The sequence below is a fragment of the Trachypithecus francoisi genome, unplaced genomic scaffold (genome assembly GCF_009764315.1).
Source record: "Trachypithecus francoisi isolate TF-2019V2 unplaced genomic scaffold, Tfra_2.0 Lachesis_group3, whole genome shotgun sequence".
In the NCBI taxonomy this organism is placed as follows: Eukaryota; Metazoa; Chordata; class Mammalia; order Primates; family Cercopithecidae; genus Trachypithecus; species Trachypithecus francoisi.
In genome coordinates, this window is record NW_022681468.1 from 140,008,092 (window position 1) to 140,022,605 (window position 14,514).

General features: G+C 37.9%; 1 protein-coding gene across 4 annotated transcripts in view; it reads left to right on the top strand.

The window, feature by feature from the left end:
- ATP8B4 (ATPase phospholipid transporting 8B4 (putative)) overlaps window positions 1-14,514 on the top strand; it is a 270,644-nt gene that overhangs the window by 61,573 nt on the left and 194,557 nt on the right. For all 4 annotated transcript variants that reach the window (XM_033190153.1, XM_033190150.1, XM_033190152.1 and 1 more), the window contains 3 exons: window positions 5,865-5,978; window positions 8,642-8,740; window positions 14,197-14,258. In XM_033190153.1, coding sequence (XP_033046044.1) covers window positions 5,865-5,978; window positions 8,642-8,740; window positions 14,197-14,258 — 275 coding nt within the window. The remainder of the gene's footprint in view (window positions 1-5,864; window positions 5,979-8,641; window positions 8,741-14,196; window positions 14,259-14,514) is intronic.

Genomic DNA, 14,514 nt, shown 5'->3' on the forward strand with positions numbered 1-14,514 from the left:
TAGATCCAAATCCTGGCTCTACCACCACTTACAAGCTGTGTCACCTTGTGTAAGTTACTCAATCTCTGTGAACCTTGGATTTCTATTCTACAGAATGGAAATAATAGTACCTATTTCATAAGGATGATGTGAGGATAAGATAAGCTATAAAATGTAAAACTCTTAGAACAGCACACATAGTAAGAAATCGATAAATGTCAGTTATTATTACTATTCATGATCGTTCCTTCTGCCACCACCCTGTTCCAAGCTGTGCATCATCTCTCACCTGGACTAATTCAAAGACTTCCTCATCGCTCTTTTCATATCTGTTCTTGTGTCACCACTGATTTGTTCTCCACCTAGCTAGGGTGATATTTTAAAATAAAAATCTCAACAAGTTACTTCTTTGCTTAAGACGTTTCAGTAATTCCCCCTTCACTTATGATTTTGGCCTTTATTAGTCTTTATAATAAAGACTCTCTTGGTCTTGATAATAAGGACTAAAATCCTTAGTATGTATTCTGAGGAACTACTCCATCTAGCCTGTTTGTGCTGACCTGTGCAGTCCAGCCTTGTAGGCCCTCTTCTAGATCCCCAAGTGTACCACCTTTTGCCCACCTAAGGGCCTTTGCATTAAAATATTTTAGAGAAGCAATGACGTTGCCTTCCAGGTGGAGGGTTCTCTACTGGTGTGACACTTCTCTCCCAACTCCATTACCCACTCTGCCACGTGTGAGATGAAATCATTGACTAGATGGGTCAATCTTGGAGGAATAATGGGCCTCAGCTCATCTTTGCCCTTCTCCCTCTTGGAAGCACATTTTCCACAGGGAACAGGTGCTTCCTCACGTTCATTTATGGGGAGGCATTTTCCCACTATGTGGGATCAGGCCCTCGTCTGGCATCACCTGTGACTGTGAGCCCAAGCCTACTTCATTGTGGAATCTATGAACCTTCCTCCTCACTAACAAGCTAATGCCATGGCCTCTAGTTTGGCTTTTATCGGCACCAAAGAGGCTCCATGGAGTCTCCTCCTTTTCTTCTGGATTGGGATGTTTCTAGTCATTCATGGTGGGAAAGTACTTCTGAAAGGATAGTGGTGAAGATCTTTCTGTGCCTTATTATGAAATGAATTGGACTCAGATTGGACTGTAGGCCCATAGCCTATGAAATGACTAAATATTAATGTGCCTGATTTAAGGTCTTACCAATACAGTACTCATATGCTTGGACAGGGCAGTGGAAATGGAAGTGTGTTTTGCTTTTGGTTGAAAAACAAAGAAAAGTAGACTGGCCCAGAGATTTTCCAGGAGGGGGAGCCCTTGTTCCTTGTTCCCATTCAAAGCTGTGAGGGTTTGCATCATCTGTGATTAAGTTACAACAGAACAAAAACAATCCTTGCTATATGTCAAGCTAAGCAAATAGGAGAATATTGTCATAATTTCTGTTTAGCATTATTACTTTATCCCACAGAATTAACTCTTTACCTATATGGAACTCAGTTTTGTAGGAGAGTTTCTTTATAATTCCTACTGTGGTTTTGATGGTTATAGACATTGTATATGTCCTTTTGGCAAGACGCTAGGCTAACCTCTATTTTAGTTTTAAGTTAGAAGGAAAATATAACACAGAATTAGGAATATGAGCTCCTTATCTAACTGTATTTTCTCCTTAGCTTTAATCTTCCCCATTCTTTTCTCCAAGTCCTTTCTTTAGAGAAACTTATGATTGACAGTACCCACACCCTATTTTGCAGTGTGTTAACTTTTTAAGTAGTTAACATACTACAATACCATCATTATTAGCTTTCAGAACAGTTTTCAGTACATTAGTGTGCATCAGACCAACTAAGCTGGAAACTCTTCTCTTGACATCTCTTCTTATTTTCCTACAACTTGTAGCACAAAACTGGACACCTTGATTCCTGACAAATGTTGTATTAGTCTGTTTTCATGCTGCTAATAAAGACATACCTGTGACTGGGTAACTTATAAAGAAAAAAGGTTTAATTGATTCACAGTTCAGCATGACTGGGGAGGCCTAAGGAATCTTAGAGTCATGATGGAAGGGGAAGAAAACACGTCATTCTTCACATGGAGGCAGCAAGGAGAAGTGCTGAGTGAAAGAGGGGAAAGCCCCTTATAAAACCATCAGATCTCGTGAGAACTCACTCACTATCGTGAGAATAGCAGCATCGGGGTAACCACCCTAATGATTCAGTTACCTCCCATCGGGTCCCTCCTATGACATGTGTGGATTATGGGAACTATAATTCAAGATGAGATTTGGCTAGGGACACAGCCAAACCATATCAAATGTAAAAATGGTCATTTAGCAAACAGATGACCGGATTTTAAAAAAACAGATAGGAATGATGGCTAGGAGCCAGGGTAGATTCATCTAAAACAAGTTACCCCAAACTAACCTAATTCAAAAAATATTATTCTGGGCATGTTGATTCTGAATTTCAGTAATATTTGTCGCCCCAAATTTCTCATGTTACTTTTGTGGATAGGGTAGAAGTAAGCCTCAAAGAATTAGTTATATGACTTTACAAATGGTTAAATAAAACATATTTAATATGTTTTATATAATACCTGAAAAAAGTATTAACATTAATTTGTAGAGAGATCTCTAGTAGTTTGCCATAGCTTTATTGGTTTAATTAAAAAATTTTTTTGGTACATTTAGCCTTTTTTTTAATGTATATTTGTCTACAGCTTTAGAAGAATATATAAAAGGCATGTGTTTGAAATTTTCTGATAACACAAAGCTGGGAGGAATATCTAATGCTTTAGATAGTACACTCAAGATTAATTTTTTTTTCATTAGGATGGTGTAATAGGAAATATGAAAGATGTTATACAGAAATATTTTAAAAACCAACTATAAATGTATAGGAAGGGAAACATGATTTAATAGTGATTTATGTAGCAAAGATCTAGGAATTTTTGTTGATTAAAACTTAATATGAAGACATAGTGAGACACAATTGCCAGAATGCCAATGAAATCTTTGGACATGTCAATATAATAGTTCAGAACACAGAACATCAAAGTCCTTACTATACATAGACTTGTTGAGCCAGCTCTGCAGTTGTGTTTGGTTCTGGGCATCATGTTTTAAGAGAGATGCAGAGAAGCTGGGATGGATCCAGAAGAGCCTGACTGGGAAGAAATGCCTGTAAAATAAATCATGGAGAATGGTTGAAAGGTTTGGGAATGTCCAAGTCAGAATAAGTATTTATGGGAGTCCTATGAGTGGTTTTCAAGTATTTGAAGGTTATCAACATAGAAAGGCCTTAGACTTGGTCTAGGTGACCCCAGGGGTGGAATTTGCTATGTGGCAAGAAGACACTTCTCAAAAGAAGACATACATGTGGCCAAAAAATATATGAAAAAATGCTAAATATCACTAATCATTAAAGAAATACAAATCAAAACCACAATGAGATACTATCTCACACCAGTCAGAATGGCCATTATTAAAAAGTAAAAAATAAATAAAATAAAATAACAGATGTTGGTGAGGTTGCAGAGAAAAAGGAATACACTGTTGATAGGAGTGTAAATAAGTTCAGCCATTATGGAAAACAGTGTGGCGATTCCTCAAAGAACCTACAACAGAACTAATATTTGACCCAGCAATCCAATTACTGGGTATACACCCAATGGAAAATAAATCGTTCTACCATAAAGACACATGCACTTGTATGTTCATTACAGCACTATTTACAATAGCAAAGACATGGAGTCAACCTAGATGCCCATCAGTGGTGGACTGGATAAAGAAAATGTGGTACCTATACACCATGCAATACTACACAGGCATAAAAAAAGAATGAAACATGTCCTTTGCAGCAGCATGGGTGTGGCTGGAGGCCATTATCTGAAGTGAATTAACACAGAATCACAAAACCAAAGACTGCAAGTTCTCACTTAGGAGTGGGGTTAAACAATGGGTACTCATGGACATATACAGCAGCAATAGACACTGGGGATTACTAGAGTGAGGAGAGTGGAAGGGTGGGGGTAATGGTTGAAAAACTACCTACTGGGTACTAATGCTTGTTACCAGGGAGAGTGGATGTCCCAGCTCTTGTCTAACTTGGAAGAAAGATTTCAACCAAGAGACAGTAGGAAGATAGTGAAAAATTTTATTGAAGAGAAATATAGTGTAAAGAGCTTATTGTAGGAAAAAATGGGTACACCCCAAAGGAGGAGTGGGATGATCCTGTGCGAAAACAGTTCCAAAGGTTCTGCACAGGGAGCTTTATCATGTTGGACTTTTTCTGCAAATTACTGCCCCTGTCTCAAGTCTCCACCTTTCTTTTTTGCCTCGTTTTTCCCGCTCCTGCCTTAACTCCTTGCCTAGGCTTGTGGGACCCTCCCTTACTGTTGGTTAATGTGCATGTGTGGGCTGGTGATCAATACAAATCCTGTCTGATGGTGGCCCTGCTCATTGCTACCATCCTAGAAAGGTTGTATAGTGGTCAAATCTATACCTGTTAGGCCCGCATATCTCTTTGGAATTTCCTTATCTATCCTAATCTGTACTTGTGGTGCCAGGTTTCTCTTGGTAATGTCCCCTTTGCCCGTCTTTTCCTTTTTTTTTTTTTTTTTTTTTGGAGGAGTCTTGCTTCATCACCCATGCTGGAGTGCAGTGGTGCAATCCCGGCTCACTATGACCTCTGCCTCCTGGGTTCAAGTGATTCTCCTGCCTCAGCCTCCTAAGTAGCTAGGACTACAGGCATACACCACCATGTCTGGCTAATTTTTGTATTTGTAGTAGAGAGGGGGTTTCATCATGTTGGCCAGGCTGGTCTCGAACTCCTGACCTCAGGTGATCCACCCACCTCTGCCTCCCAAAATGCTGGGATTACAGGCGTGAGCCATTGTGCCTGGCCCTCTTTGCCCTTCTTTTTAGCATGTTGCTAATGACATTCTGACATTTTAACTGCAGAATGAATGATTATTGGGGTGTCTTAAGAGGCATTTCGTGATGTTTCTTTCTGTATGGCTACCTCCTCTCTCTCCTACCCACATATGATTAAGTGCTCCCAACCCCCACAAGCATTAGAGATGGCATTAATATGCAAATTTTGGGTGGTCCCTCAGGTGTGAGCCTTCCCAGAGGTTTCCTTTCCCAGGAGCTCCCCTCCTGTTCATGTCTAGCCCTCTACCCACTCTAACATGCTCTTTACCTGGTGACAGGATCATTCATACACCAAACCTCAGTGACAAATAGTTCTCTCGTGTGACAATCCTGCACACATGCCCCTGAACCTAAAATAAAAGTAGAAAAAAAATAGTTATTAAAATTAAAAAAAGAAGTTACAGGGAGGCAGATTTGGATTTCTCATATTAAGGACCATTCCAGCAGTTCCCATTCTGAAATGGGGACAGGCTGCCTTGTGAGGCAGTCAGTTTCCCATCACAGGAGACCTTCTAAGAAAGACCTAGGAGCCCCTTGTCAGAGGTATCTAAAGGGGTCATGCTTTGGGGAGGTGGACCAGATGATTTCTGAAGTTCCCTCCTGCCTTGCAAGCCCCAACAAGAAGGAACTCAGTACCTGCATACAGTAGGTACTCAAGCAATGACTGCCAAATAGTTGAGTGCCTGACTCAAAAATCTCAGGGGTAGACTTTTGCATTTGATACATATTTTGTCACAGGTGAGTTTATGGCATGGACCAGTAATTTCACCTAGTATCAGGAGCGTATCATCTTGGGGAAAATGAAGGCTTTGAGTCACACAGAGTTGAAATTTCCTGGATAACTGGCTTATCTTTCTTATTCTGGCTCAGGCTTGTAGGTTTTAGAGCTGTTTCTGATAATGAGCAATGCCTTGCCCCAAACTAACATGATGCTATTTCTTTTTCAGGATAATCGTATCCACACATCGAAATATAGTATTCTCACCTTCTTGCCAATTAATTTATTTGAACAGTTCCAAAGAGTGGCAAATGCCTATTTTCTTTGCCTTCTGATTTTACAGGTAATATTTAGGTTGTATGTCTTTATTATCTGTTTGTTTAAAGTATTCTCATACTTTTAAAAAGTAAGTCAATTTACTTAGCTGAATGTTCGTGATTAGGTAAAATCATCCTTTATCAGATTTTTAATCTTGTTGTTGCTGTTTTTCTTCACAAACGTGGGAGAGGTAGGAATGGTTAAAAAGTAGTACATTCATCATTTTAAACACTGAGGTCACTTTAAAACACAGCCTTGCACTTTATTTGAACCAAACCAGAGCCTAATAATTACTGTTCATAGCCTCCCTCCTTTCTTTATCTCCCTCTCACATCTACAGTGTGGGGATTGCCAGAGTTGAGGCAAAGAGTGTTAGCTGACTAAGACTGAGTAAGTTGCGGAGCTTAACTTTGCACATTTAATTTTCATTTAAGAACAGTGACATATTTTTAATATATGTAAAGTAAGTGATGATGCTATATGTTATTTCACTGTAGGGTGACTACTTTTACAGTTTTGAATGGTTAGTTAATTGGTAGTTAATAACCTTTGCTTTTTCTCTCGTTTGACTAAAATTTGCCCTTAAATGAAATTTCAGCTTTTATGGATATTTTGGGAAGGAAAAAATATAAATCAAGGAAACTACATACATACTATACACATACATACTGTACACACACATAAATAGTTCATGTTAGCCAGTTATTTACCTAGTATTTATGTTAACGTACTTTAACCAGATCAAACTGGTAGGTCGAGAATGGCTAAGAAGTAAGAAGATGGATTAGATTAATATATTTGAGTACTGTTTTCTCTTTAATTGATTATCTATTTAAGAATCTTTATGTTTTAAATGATTGAAATCTTAGTTTAAGCAAAAGATGAATATATTCATGGGTATCTCATTTCAAGTATTATTGGATTCATGGACACAGTTTCATCAGGATGTGGCTTCTCTTCTCTGTTTTTTTTTTTTTTTTAACACATTGATCTTCCTTAGGTAGGCCCTCTCTCCTTGGTGGCCCTGACAGCTTCCTAGTTCCAACTCAAGTCAGAGAGAGAAAGAGAGCAGAGAGGGGAGGGGGAAGGGGGGAGAGAGAGAGAGAGAGAGAATGAATGAGGGAATTACTTTTTCTGTTGCTCCAGCAAAAGTCTTGGGATTAGTTCTGAATGGAGCTATATCTTCATTCCTAAACCTGTTACTGTGGCTCAAGAGTTTGATTCAGTAATGGGCTTAACCAAGATCATATGCCAAACCCTGGATCCATGGTGGAATCAGTTTCCTAAAATTATGTGAACAGAAAGTGAGGGGATATGATGTTTCCCTAAGAAATAGGAGTATATTTGAGAAGAACTGGGTGCTGATCAGGAAAACAAAAGCCAACAATGAATAAACACCTTACTATTTATTGAAGAAAGCTTAGAGTCCAAGATTTCTCCTCCCACCTCTCCCCATGAAATCGTTTTTGGTTTCTTCAAGTAACACTTCACACTATTCCAGAATTTTGAATTCATTTCTCTAATGGCTTTCTCATTTGTGGCCAAAGGCTCTTCTTCATAGAATTTTATATACAGAAGGGAACTTTGGGATGGTTCAGTCTAACCTCTCCTTTCTTTATTGATGAAGAACTTAGACCCAGAGAGATTAGGTGGTAAGGCTTTCACCATGAGTTGATGATGAACTAGGACTAGAATTTAGCTTTTCTGACACCAAGCTCAATGTTTTTACTGCTACATCAGAGGCTTTTGAGTTTTTTTAAAAAAAATCTTATGTAGAAGCTACTGTATAAAATCGGTTTAGAGTTGTTTTGATGGGGCCTGATCTTTAGCCACTGACCATCTCTACCCCATCCTTTCCTGTCTGATGGCCCTGAAGCAGCTCCAAAATGAATCCCATTTGAAACCACTTGTCTAAGAGATTTATGTCACTGTGTCTCTCTTATGTGGGTGGCTTTGGATGTATAGGCACAAGGGAATAGGCGTTGGAGTCCAAGAGACCTAGTTTCAAATTTTAACAGTATGTGGTCTTGGCCCAGTTGCATGATCTCTTAGATTCTTCATTTATAAAATGGGGACATGATACCCGGGTCTGCAACATTTCCTGACTCCTGGTCACCATTCATAATGTAGTATTCTGTGTTGTGTACTGTTTATGTTGGGTACTGTTTATGTGGAATACAAACCTTCTGGGATTATACAAAAACAATGCTAGTAAGAGTCTAACTCAATGAACTTTTCCGAGGATTAAATGACATAATAAATGGAAAGTACCTGGCACAGTGTCTGGTGCAAGGCAGATGTTCAAATAATCTCTCTTTGGGAATTGGTAAAAAGAGTAGTTAGTAAAATTGTTAAAAGTTGAGATGAAAAGCTGAAAAAGATGGGTGAAATTTAACATGTTGGAAGAAAGTGATCATCTGTGAAAGATTTCAAGAAGCTTCTTCCCTTGCTGTAAAAATTTCAGTTTTTGGTTGGGTAGTTTGAAAACAAGTTCAATAATACTTCTACTCTATGTGTCTTATAACCAAATACAAACACTTAAATTATTGAAAGTCAGTCTTCATTTGTAAAAATAAGTCAATATAACCCCATTACTTTCTGCTAAGTCTTATAAAATTAAATGACACAATTAGAAAGATACATTTTCTAACTTTAAAAGCCCTAAACTATTTGGAATGTTTGTTTCAGCTAATACCAGAAATCTCCTCCTTGACCTGGTTTACCACCATTGTGCCTTTGGTCTTGGTGATAACTATGACAGCTGTCAAAGATGCCACAGATGACTATGTGAGTATTTGCTCTTGAGCATTCTTGAGGTCTCAATTTCAGTTATGGCTTCTCAGAAATAGATAATGAAGATACATTTGAAATTTTGAATGAAGTTATTTTGGTCAATATCATATAAAACTATTTTGCTATTTGTTTGATGATTAATACAGGTGCCATAGAACCAGAGCCTGTTTAAAAGCAAGAGGGTTTCAATAACTAGATTCACTTTCTTCTTTTATAGATGAGAAAACTATAGAAAAGCCTAGAAAGAGCTAGTGATTTGCTAATAATATGACCAATTTGTGGAAGAGCAGAATTAGAAATCAACCTGCATTCACTCAGTGAAGTGTTACTTATTCTTTATCACATGTCTTTGTTTAAGTTGTGAGAGTTGGTAAATATTAGGTATTCTCATACATGCTTGTCATTACATTAGGAGTTACAAAATCAAATATAGTTGACCCTTGAATGATGTGGGGGTTAGGGACACCAATTCCCTGTGCAGTCAAAAATTCATGTATAACTTTTGACTCCCTCAAAATCTTTACTAATAGCCTATTGTTGGCCAGAAGTCTTACCAATAACATAAACAGTTGATTAACACATATTTTGTATATTTATTATGTACTGTATTCTTACAATAAACTAGAGAAAAGAAAATGTTATTAAGAAAATTATAAGGAAGAGAAAATATATATGCTATTCATTAAGTGGAAGTGGATCATCATAAAGGTTTTCATTCTTGTCATCTTCATGTTTAGTAGGCTGAGGAGGAAGAGGAAGAGGAGTGATTGGTTTTACTGTCTCAGGGGTTGCAGAAGCAGAGGAAGGGGAAGCAGGAGAGCAGGCACACTCAATGTAGCCTTTAGAGAAAAAAAATCTGTGTATAAGTGGACCTGTGCAGTTCAAATTTATGTTGTTTGAGGGTCAACTGTAGCTTCAAAAGTCAGGAAACTAATGTAAATAAGTCAGGTATAAGGCAATAGAGAATTTTAAAGTCTGCATAACCCAAAGGAAGTCATTCTCAGTCAAAGACAAAACACAGTCTTGGGAAAACCAAACATTCTAAATCCAGACAAATTATATTTTCATCCTGAGTGATTACATGTGCCCCCTCAATAACTGTCTAAGCCAATGAATTACAGGTTTATATTCCTAGCCCAAGTCACTCCTCTGAGCTCACACCTATATTTCCTGTTGCCTATTTTTAACCTATCTGTATCTTTAAAATGGTTTTCTTTTAGACAGCATATATAGTAGGGTAATAATTTTTAATAAAATCTGAAAATCCCTACCTTTCAATTGGAATATTTAACCCATTTATGTTTAATGTAATTATCATTATGGTTAGGTCATCTATCATCTTGCTGTTGCTTTCTATATACCCCGTTGGCTCTTTGTTCTATTTTTCTCTGCCTACTTTTAGATTAACTGAGTATTTTTTTTTGTGATTCCATTTTATCTTTATTATTGGCTTAATAGACATACTTTTTCATGGTTGTTTTAGTCTGTAATAGTCTATCTCAAGCAATCTGGCTTCAGAACACTGGCACTTACTCACCACACTCCTCTGTGCTAAGCTATATGGATAATGCAAAAATGAAAGAGACACAGAAACTGAAGTTAAAAAAAGCTTAACATTCAATAGAGGGAGATGGGTCATGTACATGAATAACAATAATGTGAGATAACAATGGTGTGAAATTCATAATTTAAAAGAACCAAAGTGCTTTGGTTCTTTGAGGAAGGAAGATGACCTACAGTAGCTAGATTGATAACAGAGGTGGGATGTGTGAAAGAGAATTAGGGAAGACATTATGGAGAAAGTGGGAACCCACTCCTGCTAAGAGTAGTTGAGTATGGTAAAGACATATGGGAAGATTTGTACTTATCAAGTTGGTTTATGTGATGTTTCCTTATAGTTATCTTACGTATAATTTTTTGATAAATCAACAATTTGATGCAAGTCATTTTAAAATAGCACACATACACACAAATAATGTACTTGTCTTCATATATCATTTTTTAAAGAATACACAGGATACACTCTTCATTTCTTAATGAAATTTCTAGCCTATTTCATGGTTCACATTTTGACTATAACCTTTGAGGTTAGTTTTTTTTTTTTTTCTTCTTTTTTCTTTTTGAAACGGAGTTTCACTCTGTTACCCAGGCTGGAGTGCAGTGGCATGATCTCGGCTCACTGCATCTTCCGCCTTGCAGGTTCAAGCAATTCTCCTGCTTCAGCCTCCTGAGTAGCTGGGACTACAGGCATATGCTGCCATGCCTGACTAATTTTTTGTGTTTTAGCAGAGATGGGGTTTCACTATGTTGGATTTTTTTTTTGAAAGTTTTTAATTTTTTTTTTTTTTTTGAGATGGAGTCTCGCTCTGTCACCCAAACTGGAGTGCAGTGGTGCGGTCTTGGCTCACAGCAATCTCTGCCTCCTAGGTTGAAGTGATTCTTCTGCCTCAGCCTCCTGAGTAGCTGGGACTATAGGCACGCACTACTGCATCTGGCTAATTTTTTGTATTTTAGTAGAGATGGGGTTTCACCATGTTAGCCAAGATGGTCTCAATCTGACCTTGTGATCTGCCTGCCTTGGGATCCCAAAGTCCTGAGATTACAGGTGTGAGCCACTGTGTCTGGCCCCGGATTTTTAACAAACACATAGGATCCATCCACACTGATGAGTAATATCACATTAAAGTGGTTAGCTTGGGATGTTCCTGGAGTTTACTGATTCCTGTGAGGTTGCCATTGTTCAAGGTACTTTGGGAGCTCTTCTTATAGAATTGTCTTTTGAAGGTCAGTGTACAAGGTAGTCTCATGACTTAATGGCTTCACAGCTTTGGAAACAAATGCTACTTCTCAGCCTAATCAAAAACCTTATCAACCAGACATGCTTTCTAAGAGTGGCTTTCTTTTATTTCAAAACATAAGACATCTCATTATGTCTTTTCAAAGGACATAGAGCTCAATTCTCAAAGGATAGAGGACATTCTGAAGAACGGGCTATGAGCTCCAGAGATAACTCTAAGAGAGGAAATTTCAACAATCACTTGAGCAATGGCATCTTTGGAGTAAATGTGTGGTTTTTCCATGTTATCTGATTTTTCAGGGAAATGGTACTCATTTAGATGTATGAGTTCCTACATATTGGCCTTAAAGGGCTTCATTATAGTCACACTTCATAGAGGAATAAATGGTACAGTAGAAAGTATATTGGCTTTGGAGAACGACACCTTACTACCCTACCACCTTACCTAACCATGTATGACAGTTTGACATGAGGCAAATGACTTAACTTCTCAAACCTTTCCTTTTCTGTATAACATGACCAATGACACCAGCACTGTTGGGAAGACAGAATGAGATGATATGGGTAAAGCATCAGGTATAGAACCTGGCTCACAGGTAGTACACAATGAATGTAGCCCTCTACTCACTTTCTTTCCTGTGGAAGTTCCCCTCTAAGACTTCATATTTATTTCTAGAGGAGAAATTGTCAATTAGAGTCAGGCTGGGCTTTAAACTACCATTTCTAATCCTTCCAGGCTCCATCTACTCCAATATCAAGTCCTTTTGGTAAAACGTGAGCAGAAGTAGAAGTGGTTGCATCTCCCAGAGAGTGAACTGCTCAGCTTTTGGGGGATGGGCTGACTGGTCTTTTTCTGTGATGCTGAGCTGGTCAATTTAGGAGGTTTACGTGACTAAACAAAAAGTCTCCTTTTGATTCCATTGCAGTTAATGCTTGAATGTGCCTTCACTTTTGTGATGTTATGTGCCAGTTCATTAACTGGATACCTTCACCAGTCAGGGTCTTGGCAAAACACAGAAGTCACCCTGAAATTGGGTGGATTGGAGAGTTTAATAATGAAGGGATCATTTACAAATGGTGTGGGCAAGGAAAAGCAGCTATGACAACAACATGGGTGGCAATACTACTAGACCTAAAGAGGCAAAGGAAGGAAGCAGTGACCAGACATGGAGATGTAGTTGAGGCCTGTTTGTAGCAGCTGCGGCTATCTGTGGAAGCAGCCATTGCTAACCCAGCTAGAAGAAAGCCAGGGGATAAATTCCCTCATTTCACTCTTCTCTGACCCTCAAATCTTCTGCCAGTACAGTCTGTTGGCCAAATCTTACCAGAAGTCAGAGGGCAACGACCACAGAGCCCAGCTTTTCATGGCACAGGGCAGAGTGGAGAAGAATGCCATGTAGATATGGTGGAGGAGATAATATTCAGCAACCCCTCCAAATTATGCACTCAGATCAAATAATGTTTCCATTTCTATTGTTCTACTGGTAGAAAGAAGCGTTCATGTCAATGGGCGACGTGACTTAATTTACTCCTTTACCAATATTATAAACTATTTTTATGTTAACAAATGCTAAATAACTTTGCTTTCTTGTTTTTACTGGTAATATCTATTAACTTATACCTGCCATTCTGAGTTTGCACTGGGCATAGCATAATAGAAAGATTGGAATGGATTTGGGAATGCTGTAGAAAAAGGAAAAGAGCTGGTTGAAGCATTTTATATTTTGTGATTTTGACACAACATTTTGTATTTAAGAAAAAAAGAAAACATTCTGATGATTAAAATCTATGAAATCAAAGTTTCTGTCTCCTGAACAGACTACCCCATTCATCTGTGCATGTAGGCTAATTTGCTGAAATAACTGTATTATAGCCTATTACTAATGGTATTACCATTTTCTCTATATTACCTTTGTTTCTCTTATAGCCTACTGCTACTACCTGATCATGACATTTCACATAGAAAGACTTACCTGAATAACTCCTAATTTATGAGCATAGTAGAAAGCTCTTAATAGATTCTTTCAAGCTATATAAGATACTTACATTACTGGAGTATACAATAAGAAATACAGCCATTTGGACATAAATCACAAATCTGCACCAAATGTGTTTCAGTATTGGATTCTAATTTTTGTTTTAAATGCTCAATACTTCATAAGATCACTGTTAACAATTAGAATTTCTGGAGAATAAAAATTCATGTTGTTACAAATAACTTCTTGACTTTAAAGAAATCCATAAAACAGAAAGAATGATGTTCTAATAAAGCATTGAGTACACATGGGAGAGAAATGGAAGCCCCATTCCTTGTTGAAGACATCAAAATTAATACATGGTTTTCTCTGGGACTGTAAGGTATAGTAGAGAGCATATTGTCTTCTTAGAAGCAACTAAACATGTGCGGAGATTGGAAGAGTACGTGGCTAGCCTTGTTGTTTCATTGGTGACATCCAGAGTGTAATGTAGTGAGAAGGGTTTTGATTTAGATTTAGAACATGTAGAGCTGGGTTCACAGTAAGCCCAAACAGTGTCATCTTAGACCAGTGACAGCACTGTTTAAATGGATGAACTCAGAGTATTGCCAGTGTGCTTATTTGGGCTGACAAAGTACCTTGTTATGTGTTTTCTCACAAACACTTTGATTTTTCAGTTTCGCCACAAGAGTGATAATCAAGTGAATAATCGGCAGTCTGAAGTGCTCATCGACAGCAAGTAAGACATACGTTCTTTGGGTTATTCTGAAAACTTCTAGGACCCTGAAACAGCTCTTGACAATTGGTGACATTCTCTTTTAATTAGATATATGATTCTTTTTGCCCTTTATTAAAAATTGAACTTTGATTCCATTTTATCTTCATGGCTTTCTTTTATGTTTAACAAATGCTTCTGCTACCCACTCAACTTTGACTTCAGATTCTTTTGGAGTACCTTTTGTGGAACACAGACACATCTTTGTCACTTTCGATTT